The sequence below is a fragment of the Hemicordylus capensis genome, chromosome 3 (genome assembly GCF_027244095.1).
Source record: "Hemicordylus capensis ecotype Gifberg chromosome 3, rHemCap1.1.pri, whole genome shotgun sequence".
NCBI classification, from domain to species: Eukaryota; Metazoa; Chordata; class Lepidosauria; order Squamata; family Cordylidae; genus Hemicordylus; species Hemicordylus capensis.
In genome coordinates this window covers 316,778,384-316,792,690 of record NC_069659.1, presented here as the reverse complement: position 1 = coordinate 316,792,690, position 14,307 = coordinate 316,778,384, and the positions used below count along the sequence as shown (strand labels likewise).

General features: G+C 43.5%; 1 protein-coding gene and 1 long non-coding RNA gene across 8 annotated transcripts in view; one reads left to right on the top strand and one right to left on the bottom strand.

Annotated features, from left to right (window-relative positions):
- The window catches only part of PLOD2 (procollagen-lysine,2-oxoglutarate 5-dioxygenase 2), an 89,470-nt gene that overhangs the window by 49,661 nt on the left and 25,502 nt on the right, over positions 1-14,307 (top strand). For all 6 annotated transcript variants that reach the window (XM_053311383.1, XM_053311381.1, XM_053311380.1 and 3 more), the window contains 4 exons: positions 7-119; positions 2,709-2,772; positions 7,993-8,090; positions 8,331-8,432. In XM_053311383.1, coding sequence (XP_053167358.1) covers positions 7-119; positions 2,709-2,772; positions 7,993-8,090; positions 8,331-8,432 — 377 coding nt within the window. The remainder of the gene's footprint in view (positions 1-6; positions 120-2,708; positions 2,773-7,992; positions 8,091-8,330; positions 8,433-14,307) is intronic.
- On the bottom strand, positions 11-12,927 carry LOC128351667 (uncharacterized). Of its 2 annotated transcripts, none has more exons than XR_008319960.1 (3): positions 11,518-12,927; positions 10,642-10,848; positions 11-158 (listed from the first exon to the last, which is right to left on the bottom strand). It is a non-coding gene; the product is annotated as an uncharacterized LOC128351667 (long non-coding RNA). The 2 variants fall into 2 exon arrangements; XR_008319959.1 differs by lacking the exon at positions 11-158 and adding an exon at positions 7,813-8,114.

The following is a 14,307-nucleotide window of genomic DNA, read 5'->3' as shown; positions in this document are numbered from 1 at the left end:
TTTCAGGATTTATTGGTTATTTGCCCTATGTAAACCGTATTTTGCAGCAATGGAACCTCCAAGACAATGATGATGACCAGCTTTTCTATACCAAAATCTATATTGACCAATCAAAGAGGGTATGTAGAACTTCATCAGTAGTAATTCTTGCAAAATGTCTGTAATTACAAACAATGGTTAAAAATGAAGGGAGAGTATGCATCCCTAAAACAAATACATAGAATACATAGATCATTGCCTGTATACATTTATTTATTTATTACATTTCTATACCGCCCCATCCATCCAAAGGCTCTGGCAGTGTACAACAATCAATAACAAAAACAACCAACCATTTAACACCATCAGCTCAAAACAATATGAAAACAAATTTTAAAACAGTTTAAATCCATTTAAAACTAGTTTAAAACAGTTTAAAAACATTTAAGAACAGTTTAGAATCTTGGAAGGCAAGGCCAGACAAATATGTTTTCAGAGTTCTCTTGAAGGCTAACAATGAGTCTGAAAATCATGCAGCTGAAATCAACAGAACATCCATGTAATACATTTAGCTAAAAGCCAGTTGACTGGATTTAGATCTCAGCGTTTTTAAAAAAGAGAGAGAGCTCTGCTCATGCTCTGTTGGTTAGACTTGCAGCTGAACTTATTACATGAATGTTCTGTTGATTTCAGATAATTTATGTAAGCAGTATTTATACTCTCTCTTTCTTCTCCAGAATATTAACATAGGGCTGGTTTGGACAAGCACTGTCACAGCACATGAGCAGGAATGGGTTGCGCCAAGAGTGCACTCGCCTTGTCATCACTGAAGGATGTCCCAATGTGCTGTTTGAACAGGGTTTTAGAGTGCATGTTGAGGGGCCATTCAGATGAATGCCGTCTTCATGTGAACAAGAATATCCTGACAGTGCATTGATATGCCCTCCAGTGATTTCAGGGTGGGTGTGCTCTTGTTGCAACCATAACCTGATCACATGTTGTGCAGGCATTCATCTGAACTGGTCTATATAGATTTAAATTTTGTTTAAATCTATATAGACCAGTTCAGATGAATGCCTGCACAACATGTGATCAGGCTGGGGTTGCAACAAGCGCACATATCTCTTAAATCTATATAGATTTAAACAAAATTTAAATCTTCTAAAACAAGATTTAAACAGCAGCATTTAAAAACAGACCACAAATCCATCCAATAATCCTATAGCAACTACTCCTGCTTACTGAGCAAAGAGGCACCTTTTAAATGGTGACTGTCTTGGATATACTGCTGACAGTCTGTGTAGACAATACTGAGCAAGATGGACCTATGGTCTGACTCAGTGAGGTGGGTCTCACAATCAGTGAGACCCACCTCAAGAGGGTTAGCCGGGAGAGCGGGCTTAGCCCGCTCTCCCTGCAAATGAGCAGGGATGCAGCCCTGGTCAGCCGTATTGGACCACCCACATGACTGCTGGCTCTGTTACGGAGCCAGCGGGGGCTGGAGGGATTGGGGTCCAGGCAGCCCACGGAAGCTTCTGCATGTCCTGCGCATGTCCTGTGCATGTCCATGCTTATGTAGGGCATGCTGGAGAGACCCCCGAGCCGGGAGGCTGCTTTTAAGCTTCCCAGTCGGGGGTCTACTTGTGATTTGCCATGGTGTGGACCTGCACTGTGGCAACACACACTCGAAGAGCCCAGGTTAGTGGAGCGCTCGCACCGCTAACTTCAGCTAAGGGGAGGGCATTTCAGCGGGTTACCTGCTTTGGTGAAACCGGGCTCAGCTGCAAGCCCGGTGGTTCTCATGGTCATACAAAATCGGGCTATTCTCCCTTAGCCTGATTTTGTATGACCGTGAGAATAGCCTCAGTCAATGGCAGCTTCCTATGTTCCTATATTTTGGGAGGGGGAGAGCAACTGGTGCCAGACAACCTCAGTTTAGCATCCCTCCAGTGGCTGTTGCTGGTATCTACCTTATGTTTCTTTTTAGATTGTGAGCCCTTTGAGGACAGAGAATCATCTCATGTATTTATTACTTATATTTCTATGTTTTCAGACTTTTGTTGAAAAGCGGTATATAAATAATAGTGGTAGTGGCTGTGATAATACAAATCCTTGCAGAATAAGAATGTTTTTGATGGTTGATTGAAAGCTTTCAAGAAAGGAGCCTGATATATACATCCAGGAAGGTCATTCCAGAGTTTCAGTTCTGACACTGAAAAGACCCTGTTTCTGGTAGCCATGAAACAAATCTCACTTGAAGACAGGCCAAAGAAAAGAGGACATTTTAAGTACTCTGACAGGTTCACAAATAACCATTCTGTATGTATCATAATGTGTTTTCAACTTTTATGTTTAAAGTTGCTAATCCAGTGGCTTTTGGCAGATAGTCTTGTCCTATATACTGACAAATTATCATTCTTCAAGAACTCATGAACTTGATTTGCTTAGCTTATAAAACAGAATGCAAGCCTTTTTATACTATAGCCATATAAACAGTTCTCTGAGTAATCATACATTCCTAATATGGGATACACCTGCATGACATTCTGAACTATGAAGATATAGGACATATTGAGAAAGATTTGGCTGAAAAAATAAATATTTGTAAATGAATTGTCTAGTGTGATATGCAGTAATGTTTTAGTTTACATTTGTCAAAATGAATTCAGCTGATATAATCCTTTATTTATAGTGCCTCATTGAGTATGTTTGTTGTTCTTACACTTTAGGAACATATTAATATTACCTTGGATCACAAGTGCAGCATTTTCCAGACTCTAAATGGAGCTGTTGGTATGTATTCTAAAGTGTGCATTGAGTAATAAGTGTTAGGAATATATCTTTCAAATTTGCATGTTGCCATTGCTGCACTAACTATTATAAACTGTATATGAGACCTATATGCATATTATATTCCACTTGGATTGTCTGCAATTGGCAGGTCTTAATCCCCCGCTCTCTCACCATTCAAAGACAGAAGTGAAAACTTTGCTGTTATTTGAACATGGGATCTATTTTGATTCTGGGAAATTAAGTCCCCTGTATTAGGGCTTCAATGAAGACATTGAAGTGGTGGATAGCTTCTGCCTTTTAGAAGCAACAGTCTTCCAACAGTCGACAGTCAACAGTAAAGGATCCAGAAGTCAAGAAATACGCCGCAGACTAGCACTTGGTAGGGTTGCAATGCTGTGATGTGTCCACACCTACAAAGATTAGAATCGTTCGGACAGTGGTTTTCCCCATGACAGTCTATCGAAGTGAAAGCTGGACTTTGGAGAAGCAACATAGAAAAAGCATTGACGCTTTTGAACTTTGGTGCTGGAGAAGACTCTTGAAGATACCGTGGACAGCCAGGAAAACAAACAAATGGATCATAGAACAAATCAAACCAGCATTTTCACTCAAGGCACAAATGACCAGGCTCAAACTATCATACTTTGGACACATTATGTGAAGACCGAGCTCCCTTGAGAAGTCTATAATGCTGGGGAAAGTTGAAGGAAAGAGGACGACTAGCAGCAAGGTGGATGGACTTAATTATGACAACAATGAATGCACTACTGAGAGACCTTAAAGGCCAAGTTGAAGACAGATCATCCTGTAGAGAATCTATCTATGTGGTCGTTAAGAGTTGATACCAACTTGACGGCACTTAATCAATCAAGGCTTTGCATCCAAATCAGAATAGGATCCGATCAACACATTCCCTATAGGTGACATTTTCATTGTATTAGTTTTGGTGCAAAATTACTAATATCGGCACCACCTTATATAATATTGTTATTGTATCAGATTCTGTCAAACCATCTGGTGATCAGATTGCCTTTTTTCATGGTGCTTTTTTGGGATGTGCAAAATATTTCTGTGTTGAAACGTTTCGACTTGAAACAGGCTATTTTGAGTGTCTTGAGATCAAAGCAAAAGACCCTTTAAATAAAGGGCTTGTTTCAAGCTTGGAACAAAACATCCCCATTTTGATTTGAGATGTTTTGAGTGCCATTTTGGAGACCTGTTTCTCCCTTGCTGTTTGGTTTTCTGGCACTGGCTTGAGATCCTATGGGGTTTGAGGGAAAAGGTTAAAGATTTGTTAAAAAATGCCTACTTGTCCATTTTATTTTTTGGGTTGGGTGGTAGGTAGAACCCATCATGCCCTACCACCCAACCCACTTTGGTGTCCCTAGGAGTTACCTGTGGGCATCAATGTGGTGTTTCAAAGTTCCCCATTGTTCCCTATGACCAAAACAATCAAAATGTTTCAAGGTTTGTTCCATCAGAACAACTGGGTCGACCACTGTTTCAGCGAAACATTTCAACTGTTTGCATTTTTGTTTCAAGCTTGAAACAAAACACAAAGTCAGTTTCATGCACATCCCTACTGCTTTTCTCTCTTGCTGATATCTTGCTTGTCATTGAATCTGGTAATGTGCCATATATCGAAGACGTTGTGAGGTGGGGGGGTGAAGAATGGTTCTTATTGGCATCCGTTTCAGATCAATGCCTCTTCAAGCACTGACCCTTTCTCAAAGACCCTGGCACTTTGACTTGAATTGGCTGGGTGGGTGGGGGGGTGTGTTAAGAGAAAAGGAAAGGCCCACCATCTAAGAAAGGTCTACAACACCTGAAAGTTTCATCCCATTCTGACTTACAATGTTATTTTATAGACATTTTGATGATTTCCTATGAGCCATTATAAAAGAATGGAATCATGTCTCTGGCTTATTACTCTCATCCCACTACCCCTTCTCTTGCCATAAATCCTCATGCCATTAATTTTTTTACTATAGAAAAAAAATGTGTCTGCTCATGATACGTCAAACAGTTCAGTCCTGTGTGGTATGATTATTGGTTGCACAATTCAATAATTCAGTTCCCTAACCGAGCTGATGGACTTGGTCTCGGACTTGGTGTTGGAGTCCCCCAGGTTTGTGGTGCTGGGGGACTTCAATGTTTACTTTGGGACCAATTTGTCCGGAACGGCTCAGGAGTTCATAGCGGCCATGACGACTGTGGGCCTATCCCAAGTGGTCTCGGGGCCGACACACATTGCTGGTCACACGCTTGATTTGGTCTTTCACTCTGATCAGGGTGGCGTTCCGAGGGTGGGGAATCCTGTGATATCCCCATTGTCATGGACAGTCCACCATCTGGTTAAGGTCGGACTCAAAACCACTTCACAGGGGCGAGGGACCTATTAGGATGATCCGCCTGAGAAGGATTTCAAGAAGCCTTGGAGGGATTTAGTGTTGCCTCTGCTGGTGATCCTGTTGATGCCCTGGTGGAGAAGTGGAACAGCAAACTCACTGGGGCAGTAGACATGATTGCTCCTAAGCGTCCTCTCCGACCTGCTTCAAAATTGGCCCCTTGGTATACGGAAGAACTATGGGGGCTGAAGCGGTGAGGTAGATGACTGGAGCGCAAGTGGAGAAAGACTCGGCTTGAATTCGAAAGATTGCAACATAGAGCTCATTTGAAGACCTATGCTCAGGCAATACGTGCGACAAAGAAGCAATTCGTTTCTGCCCGTATTGCATCCGCAAGTTCATGTCCGGCGGAGTTGTTCAGGGTTGTGAGAGGGCTAGTGAGTGCCCCTCCTCCCTTGAATCAGAATCTGGAACCATCGATTACCCGCTGTGATGTGTTTAATGAATTCTTTGTGGGGAAAATATCTCGTATTCGGGCCGACTTAGACTCCATCTCCCCAATTACCTCAGTGTCTGATGTGGAGGTGTCCAGCGACTCCTCTTGTATGATTAGGTTGGATCAGTTCCAGTTTGTGACTCCTGAGGATGTGGACAAGCTGATTGGAATGGTGCGGCCTATCACCTTTTCTCTTGACCCTTGTCTGATATGTCTTATATTATCTGGCAAGGGGGTTGTTGTAGAAGGCCTGGTAGAGATTATAAATGCTTTTCTGAGGGAAGGTAGGATGCCTCCTAGTCTTAAGGAGGCAATTATTAGACCGCTTCTGAAGAAGCCTACCCTGGATCCCTCGGACTTGAACAACTACAGGCCTGTCTCCAACCTTCCATAGCTGAGCAAGGTAATTGAGAGGGTGGTGGCCTCACAGCTCCAGACAGTCTTGGATGAAACTGATTTTCTTGACCCATTTCAAACTGGCTTTCGGGCTGGCTATGGGGTAGAGACTGCTTTGGTCGGCCTGATGGATGATCTCCAATTGGCAATTGACAGAGGAAGTGTGACTCTGTTGGTCCTTCTGGACCTCTCGGCGGCTTTCAATACTATCGACCATAGTATCCTTCTGGAGCGTCTGAGGGGGTTGGGAGTTGGAGGCATGGCTTTGCAATGGTTCCGCTCCTACCTCTCGGGCAGGTTCCAGATGGTGTCCCTTGGAGACTGCTGTTCCTCAAAATCTGAACTTTTGTATGGTGTTCCCCAGGGCTCCATATTGTCTCCAATGTTGTTTAATATCTACATGAAACTTCTGGGAGAGATCATCAGCAGATTTGGTGCAAGGTGCTACCAGTATGCTGATGACACCCAAATCTATTTCTTCATGTCAGCATCATCGGGAGAGGGCATAACCTTCCTAAATGCCTGCCTGGAGTCAGTGATGGGCTGGATGAGGGATAACAAACGGAGACTGAATCCAGCTAAGACGGAGGTACTCCTTGTCCGGGGTCGGAACTCGAGAGATGATTTTGATCTGCCTGTTCTGGATGGGGTCACACTTCCCCAGAAGGAACAGGTACGCAGTCTAGTGGGGCTTCTGGATCCGAGCCTCTCCCTGGTGTCCCAGGTTGAGACGGTGGCCAGAAGGGCCTTCTATCAGCTTCTGCTGATATGCCAGCTGCATCCGTTTCTTGAGGTTAATGACCTCAAAACAGTGGTACATCTGCTGGTAATCTCCAGACTGGATTACTGTAATGCGCTCTATGTGTGGCTGCCCTTGTACATAGTCTGGAAACTACAGCTGGTCCAGAATGCGGCAGCCAGGTTGGTCTCTGGGTCATCTTGGAGAGACCATATAACTCCTGTATTGAAGGAGCTACACTGGCTGCCGATATGTTTCCGGGCAAAAGGCAAGGTGCTGGTTATAACCTATAAAGCCCTAAACAGTTTGGGCCCTGGTTATTGAAGGGAACGCCTTGTTCTGCGTGAACCCCACCGCCCACTGAGATCTGCTGGAGAGGTCCGTCTGCAGCTGCCACCGGCTCGTCTGGTGGCCACTCAGGGATGTGCCTTCTCCGCTGCTGCCCCGAGGCTTTGGAATGCGCTCCCTAGTGAAGAGCCTCCCTAGTGAAGAGCCTCCCCATCTCTGACAGCTTTTAAAAAGTCTTTAAAAACACATTTCTTCACCCAGGCTTTTAATTAATGGTTTTTATGGTTTTAATGCTGTTTTAAAGTTTTGTTTTTAAATTTTTAAATTGTTGTAATTTGGATATTCCCCCCACGCCATTTCTGTCTTAACTAATGTTTTTACTTTGTTTTTATTCTGTTGTAAACCGCCCAGAGATGTAGGTTTTGGGCAGTATAAAAATGGTTAAATAAATAAATAAATAAATAAATAAAATCATTTGCATTGTATCAAATCTTATAATTTCATCCATGCACAGCCCTACTCTTTATATATCTCCAAGTATATTCATTATTATTATTTTATGGCAAGAGGAGGGATGAGTGGTGAGATGAGAGTAAGCCAGGGACATGATTTCATTATTCTCCCAGGAAAAATCTAGAGAGAAAAGATAATATCAGGTCAGGCCTAACTTGCCAAGCAAGTGTTGAGAAACAGACACCCAGTTCTTAAAGCTCAGAGGAAACAGGTGGCCCATTGTAATAAAAAAGGATCTTGAGACAGCCTGAATTATTTTTAAAAGGTTGTGGTACTGACTGTTTATTCTAACATGTCCCAAATGAACTCTGGAATGAGCAGCTTGAAGATTGTAAAGTGACAGGATCAGCATAGAAGTGAATAGGACATAATTGTTCCATCAAATGCAAAGAATGTTTTGACACTCTTGCTGATGTATTGTTATTTCTGTTGAACTGCAGATGAAGTTATTCTGAAATTTGATGAAGGAAGAGCCAGAGCTAGGAATTCAGTGTATGACACTCTGCCAGTCACTCTTCATGGAAATGGCCCAACTAAAGTAAGTTCAACTTCAGTTCAGTTTCTGTAATAAGATGAGAATGAAATATATATGTTTTAATTTTAAGTGACAGTAAGGCCAAATGCATCTCATCCTGCTTTTAGCCCAGTTTTCGTTCATCTTCTAAACTGAGTGTATGCTACTGCAGAGCCTCATGGATTGAGCCTTTAATTGAAAACCACAGAAATAGAGATTATGATTGTGCTGAACTGATTTGTACTGTTTTTCTTTTTAACCCAGATTAATCTCAACTACTTTGGAAATTATATCCCTAATGGCTGGACCCGTGAAACTGGATGTCGTGACTGTGACACAGATTTACTAGATCTAGCTTTGCTAAATGTAAGTAAACGCTGCATGTAGTTAAATACTTTCATGGGCAAAACTGCATGTTGATGACAGCCTTTATTTCAGATGTTCCAGCTCTTCTCCTCTCATTATCATCGTCCTGCACCTAGCTCTTCTCACCTCCTTGCTTCAGCCCCTACCCCTGCCTCTATTCATAAAGCCCATTCTCCAGCTTAACTCCCTTTCCCCACTCTGCGTATCTACTGCATACTCATTAGCCCTACATTCCAAAACCTGCCCTGCAATCATCAGTTCAGTTTCTCCCCCCACATCCTTGCCCACTTAATCTGTCACCACAATTTATCTGTTCCAAAGATGGAGGAATGAGATAGCAAGGCAAGGTATCTGATGGTTTGAGGACAAAGTTGTCTGAGGGAGAGAAGAAGGCAGGGACCTGAAGGAATCATAGATGGGAGGTAAAAAGGAATGGAAGAAAGACAGGGCCAAGGACAAAGCGGACTTGTGGCAAACTACACAGATTCAAGGGACAAGAGAATCTGGGTACTATTGGCAGAAATCAGGGAGGGGGAAGCAAGGAGATGGAGGCAGTATAGTAAGTAGTCTGAGGGGAAGGGTGGCAGATGCCGATGGGTGGAAGACAAATATGTCTGAGGGAATGACAAGACAAGACAGAAGTTCAGGATCAAAAACAGTGTGGACCTAGGTTAAAAACCCAATAGGTCTTAAGAATAGGAGGGCAGGTGACAGAAAGCTGTATATAGGCATGCAGCTCATAGAGGCTCAGGAACTTTGGATCCATAAACCCAAAACGGGCAGGAAGTGGATGAGGTCTAAATTTGACCTATTTGTTCGAAGGAAACCCCTTATTTATTTGAACTGTAATCTCTGTTGACTGCACAAAGAGGCACCTTTAAAGTGGTAGTAGGGGGATAGCAACGTTCCCTATTCAGTCCAGCATAGTGTCGGAGGCTCTTGCTGGTATGTCCCCTGTGTTTTATTGTAGACTCTGATTCCCTTTTGGGAAAGGGACCCATTTCCTATTGTTCCTTTGACAGAATGCCATGTTACCTGGTTGCTTGGGTGGCCTTGTGCAGTCTGGAGAAGGGCGTGGCATCCCTCCTGTGGGGCTTTCGTTCCCTTCAGGGGGCAGTGGGGATGAGAGGGGTCTAGGCTGGTCAGATCCCAGTGGGATTGAAGGCTAGGCAGGGAGAGCTGCAGGAAACAGCTCCAGGGAGACAGCTAGGTTGGGTGTGGCAGGAAACAGGAAGCAAGTTCAGGAAGGGGGCGGGGCTGGAAGTAAGCTTTAAGCCCTGTCAGCTCTGCACTGGGGTATTTAAAGACAAGGCAGCTGATGATGAGGTGCTGCTTCTGAGTATGGGAGCTAGGAGTTCTCCAGGAGAGGGAACTGGCTGAATGCAGCAAAGCGGAGGAGGTGGGTTGATAAATGACTCCTAGGTATTTGAAATTAGTCACTTGTTTGATCATATGTCCCTCAATCTTCCAGGAGTGTATCTTGGGCCTCCTAGCAAAAGCCATGGTTTTAGTTACGTGATAGTTAATTTCCAGGCAGTCTTCCTTGCAGTGCAACATCAGGGCCCTCAGGGCCCTTAGTGCTCTTCTAAGGCCAATGGGAGTTCTTGAGAGGATGGCTGCATCATCCGCATATAGTAGGATGGCAGTATGTCTCCCCGCAAGCTTTGGAGGGTGGAAAGCTCTGTTACTGAGCTGGCCCACCATTGAGATGATGTAGAAATTGAGTAAGAGAGGGGCCAGAATGCATCCTTGTTTGACGCCCTTCCGTGTTGGAACAGCACTTGAGAGGTGGCCTTGTGGGCTACATCTCACCTTGATTGAAGTGTCTAGATGCAGGGTTCGAAGGAGATATAGCAGGCACTGGTCAATAGAGGAGGCCTCCAGCTTCTCCCATAATTTGACATGTGAGATGGAATCGAATGCTGCCTTGAGATCAATGAAGGCGGCATATAGGGAGGGTACCCTGGAGGAGGAGTATTTCCCAATGAGGTGCTGTAGTACTAGGCACTGATCAATGGTGGTGTGCCCCTCCCTAAAGCCTGCTTGTTCCTCAGCAAGAAGATTTTCCTGTTCCAACCAATCCCTAAGTTTCCCATATAAGTGTCTTGCATAGAGTTTGCTAATAGTGTTGAGCAGACTGATGGGTCTATAATTGGAGAGATCATCCTTCTTGCCATTTTAAAATATGGGGACAATAATTGCTACCCACCAATATTTGGGATACAGGTAATGCTGTATAAGGGCAGTGCAGAGAAGAAAATGTCTTATTTGAAGAAAAAATTGTTGGTGTTTTTTATTTCACTTCTTGGCACTGACTCGGGCAGATACATCACAAGTATAGTTGATTCATCAATCTTTCAGGCCCATACTTGGTTGTAGACTGGTGCAGCAGTTTCCAAATGTTTATATCATGTATCTGGGGGAAAGGTAGAAACATAATCTTGTGTTACCAGCACACATTTGTTATGTGTTGCAGGATGGTTTTGGTTATCAAACATTCAAAGTTTTAGCATTTTTTCCTGCTTGGCATTTAGTTGTGATCCTAGTTAAGTTTTAATACACCTGATAGTTTGGATTAAATCTTTTATCTGTTTATTCAAAACCAAATGAAGACACTGCTAGTCACTACTTCCAAATCATCACCATATAGTGTAATGTGTCCTTACTGATGCATTCATTGATATTGATAGGCAACTAGATATGATAACTAGTTGCATATCACTGTATTTTTTGTCAGCAAATCTCTATAAGAGGAATTGCAGTGGCATTTTTCTTCAACCAATCTGGAATGGGGACCCAAGGTGGGGACTGGGAAATTAGTGTCTAAAGTATATAGATGTTAAAATAAACAATATGTTTGTGACCCTTCTTATTGATTTTAAACCCTTTTTTCTTTGTTACGCTGCCACCACCAAATTAAATCCTAATTTGGGTTTCTAACAATAACTTTGGTATTATGCCCAAATGGTAATATGGGGAGACACAGCTGAAACAGTTTTAAAATTCTTAACCAATTTAAAGGCTCAGTTTCTTGTAATGTGGCCAAGTTCTGCTACATAGCTTGTAAAATTCGCAAAGAACTCACCATCTGATTATTGTTTGCAGTTGTCTGTTTATTATTGCTGGGCAATGACTAAAATAAAGATATCTATCTATCTATCTAACTATACCAAAGAAAATAACTTTATTCTTGTACAATAGCTTCAGTGGTTTCTTATTCACTACAATGTAGTGTCAAATGAATAATAGTTACTGAGACAGAATAACAACCTTAGCACTAGCAAGCTTGAACACCACCTCTTATACTTAAAACTGGTATTCAGAATCAGGTATATATAAGATTGTGTCAGTACATCAAAAAAGGCTTTACTTTCAAGTTATTGAGGTTGCTGTTTAGAAACAGCAAGCTTCTTTAGACTTCCAACATTTTTACAGGGATATAACCTCCCTGACTGTATAACCTGTGTAATAAACCAAACCCTCCCAGCATTTACATTTGATAGTCAAGTTTGCTCTACAGAGGTCATGCCTGGTGTGTGAAACCTACCCACCAACCTCCCAATTCCACCTTCAGTCCTGCTTTAACCAGAGACAGGGGCACTCTTAGGTAATTGGGGCACCCGGACTGCCCCCACCATGAGACCAACCCCCATAATGCCCCCCCAAACCTGCTTTTGGGGTGCCTCCTTCAGCCACTCCATGCTGCCCCACTGCTGCCCTGCCGTGCTGTACCTCTATTTTTTCCCCTGCTTAATTTAAGCCAGCATGTGTGTGGCCAAGAGGTGGTATCTGGGGCGGGCAGGCTGGGGGTTGAACTAAGCAGGGCTCACCTCCCCACACCCCAGTGCCAGCGGCTGGACCAACCACTGGGCCTGTCCATTCAGCCCAGTGGCTCTTGATAACTGCGAGGCGTGCCTGGGCAGCTGAAATAGATTGTCGCAAGCCTGTGACCTCATGTGCTTGCTATGATCTATTTCATTTTTGCAGGCATGCTGGAGTGCCTCACAGTGATCAAGAACCACTGGACAAAAAGCACAGGCCCAGTGGTTGCTCTGGCCTCCAGCAGTGCCACGGGGGGAAGGCGAGGCCTGCTTGGATCACCCCCAAGCCTACCTCTCAGCCATGCACATGTTGGCTTAAATTAAGCAAAAATCAACAACAACCCCACAGAGGTACAACGTGGCAGGGCAGTGGTGGGGCAGATGTGGGGTGGATGAAGGACCCCCCCCGACCCTTGGAGGTCCTGGGGGGTAAGAGCACCACTGACTAGAGATTCTATCAAGAAAGGAAGCACCCAGGCCAGGGAGCGATTGTCCTCAGCTCCCGAAAAGACCAACAGCCTGAGACAACATTTTATTAATCTGTTATTTGTCACTTTTGATATTGTAAACCGCTTCAGGTGCCTTTGTCAAGGCAGAAAAGTGGTATAAAATGTAGAAATCAATCAATCAATAAATATCTCTGGCCCTACCCATCCCTATCTGAACCTGTCTGTTAATGCCAACTGAATTTTATAGCCACTTGCTCACTCCATTCCAAAGCCCCTCCCTTAGGAATTCTCTCCAGGTTTCTAAGTTTAAATTCCTCTTGATTGACTGTGTTTACTGGCCAAACACCACACAGGCTACCACAGACTTGATTGTTACTCATTCAGGCTGACACAATCCTGGTGCAGAAGTTCCCAACACCCGGACTAACGCTGCATCATTGCATGAGGGAATGAGGAGTGATTTTTGCCAATCTCTCCTCTCTGAAGCCTACTGTGCCTCCCAAAAATATGTCCCTGAGGATCATTTATTCCTTAAGAATAGATATCCCTCTCAAGCATGTTGTACACAATGATGTACACATATTATTGTGTGAATGACGTTACCTGCATTCATTTTAAAAGTGTACCTGGGTACATGTCCCTCAAATGCGTAGTGCAGATAGGAAGTGTACTGCTGTACCTGCATTCAGCATAACATGTGAATAACTGTACATATCTGTTCCTGTGTACAGTGTACACAGATTGTACAAGTGTTGGACATAATGTGTAAATATAGGCATATACATTTGAAACAAGCATTTGAAATTTCTGAGCATGTCCAACTAAACAACCCTGTAGGTTATTTTAGTTGGACAAGGTAAGTTGTTAGGGGCTTCAGACCAGTGTTCCCTCTAAGGCATTCACATGTGCATGCACACATTATGATGTCCGCTTAGTTAATTTTAGATCCCGCTCAGGTTGAATCAGGAAGGCCCTATTCTGAATGCATGCACTGCCTTGATATTGCCACCCAGAACAAAACTCATTCTGCAAACAGATGGGGGAAAAATTAGAGGGAACACTTGTTCAGATATCTGAACACTTCAGATATGCTGGCTGTTAGAAGTGTCATTTTTCTGCAGTTCATAGGGGCAGGGAACATAGTTTCAGTGCAGCTGAGCCCAAACATGCATACTTACCCATGTATAGTGGAAATTTCATGGGATCAAAGACCTCTTGGAACATCCAGGATTTTGAATAGATATGGGCAGAACCCCCTAGCTATCCTCTGGAAATGCCTTTGTAGACCTGGGCTTTCTATCAGAGGTAGCCATGGAAGTTACTCCCTGAAATAGATCGCAAAGTTCTGGTGAATACCCTAACAGAATCCAATGCAATTGAGGGTCTTTTGGGAAGCAGTGAGCCATACAACCCATGCCTTCTGCACTGGCATGATGAATGTAAGTATGGGTGCATTGGTGCAGGAGACCCCATTGGTGCAATGTTGAGATGCCTACTGCATCTCTGTAGGCTTCTGGACTAGTAGTGGACCTGTCAAGTGTAAGTTCCACCAGGAGTGGACAAACATGCCACCAAATTTCATTTGGTGAAGAACTGTTTTCAGAA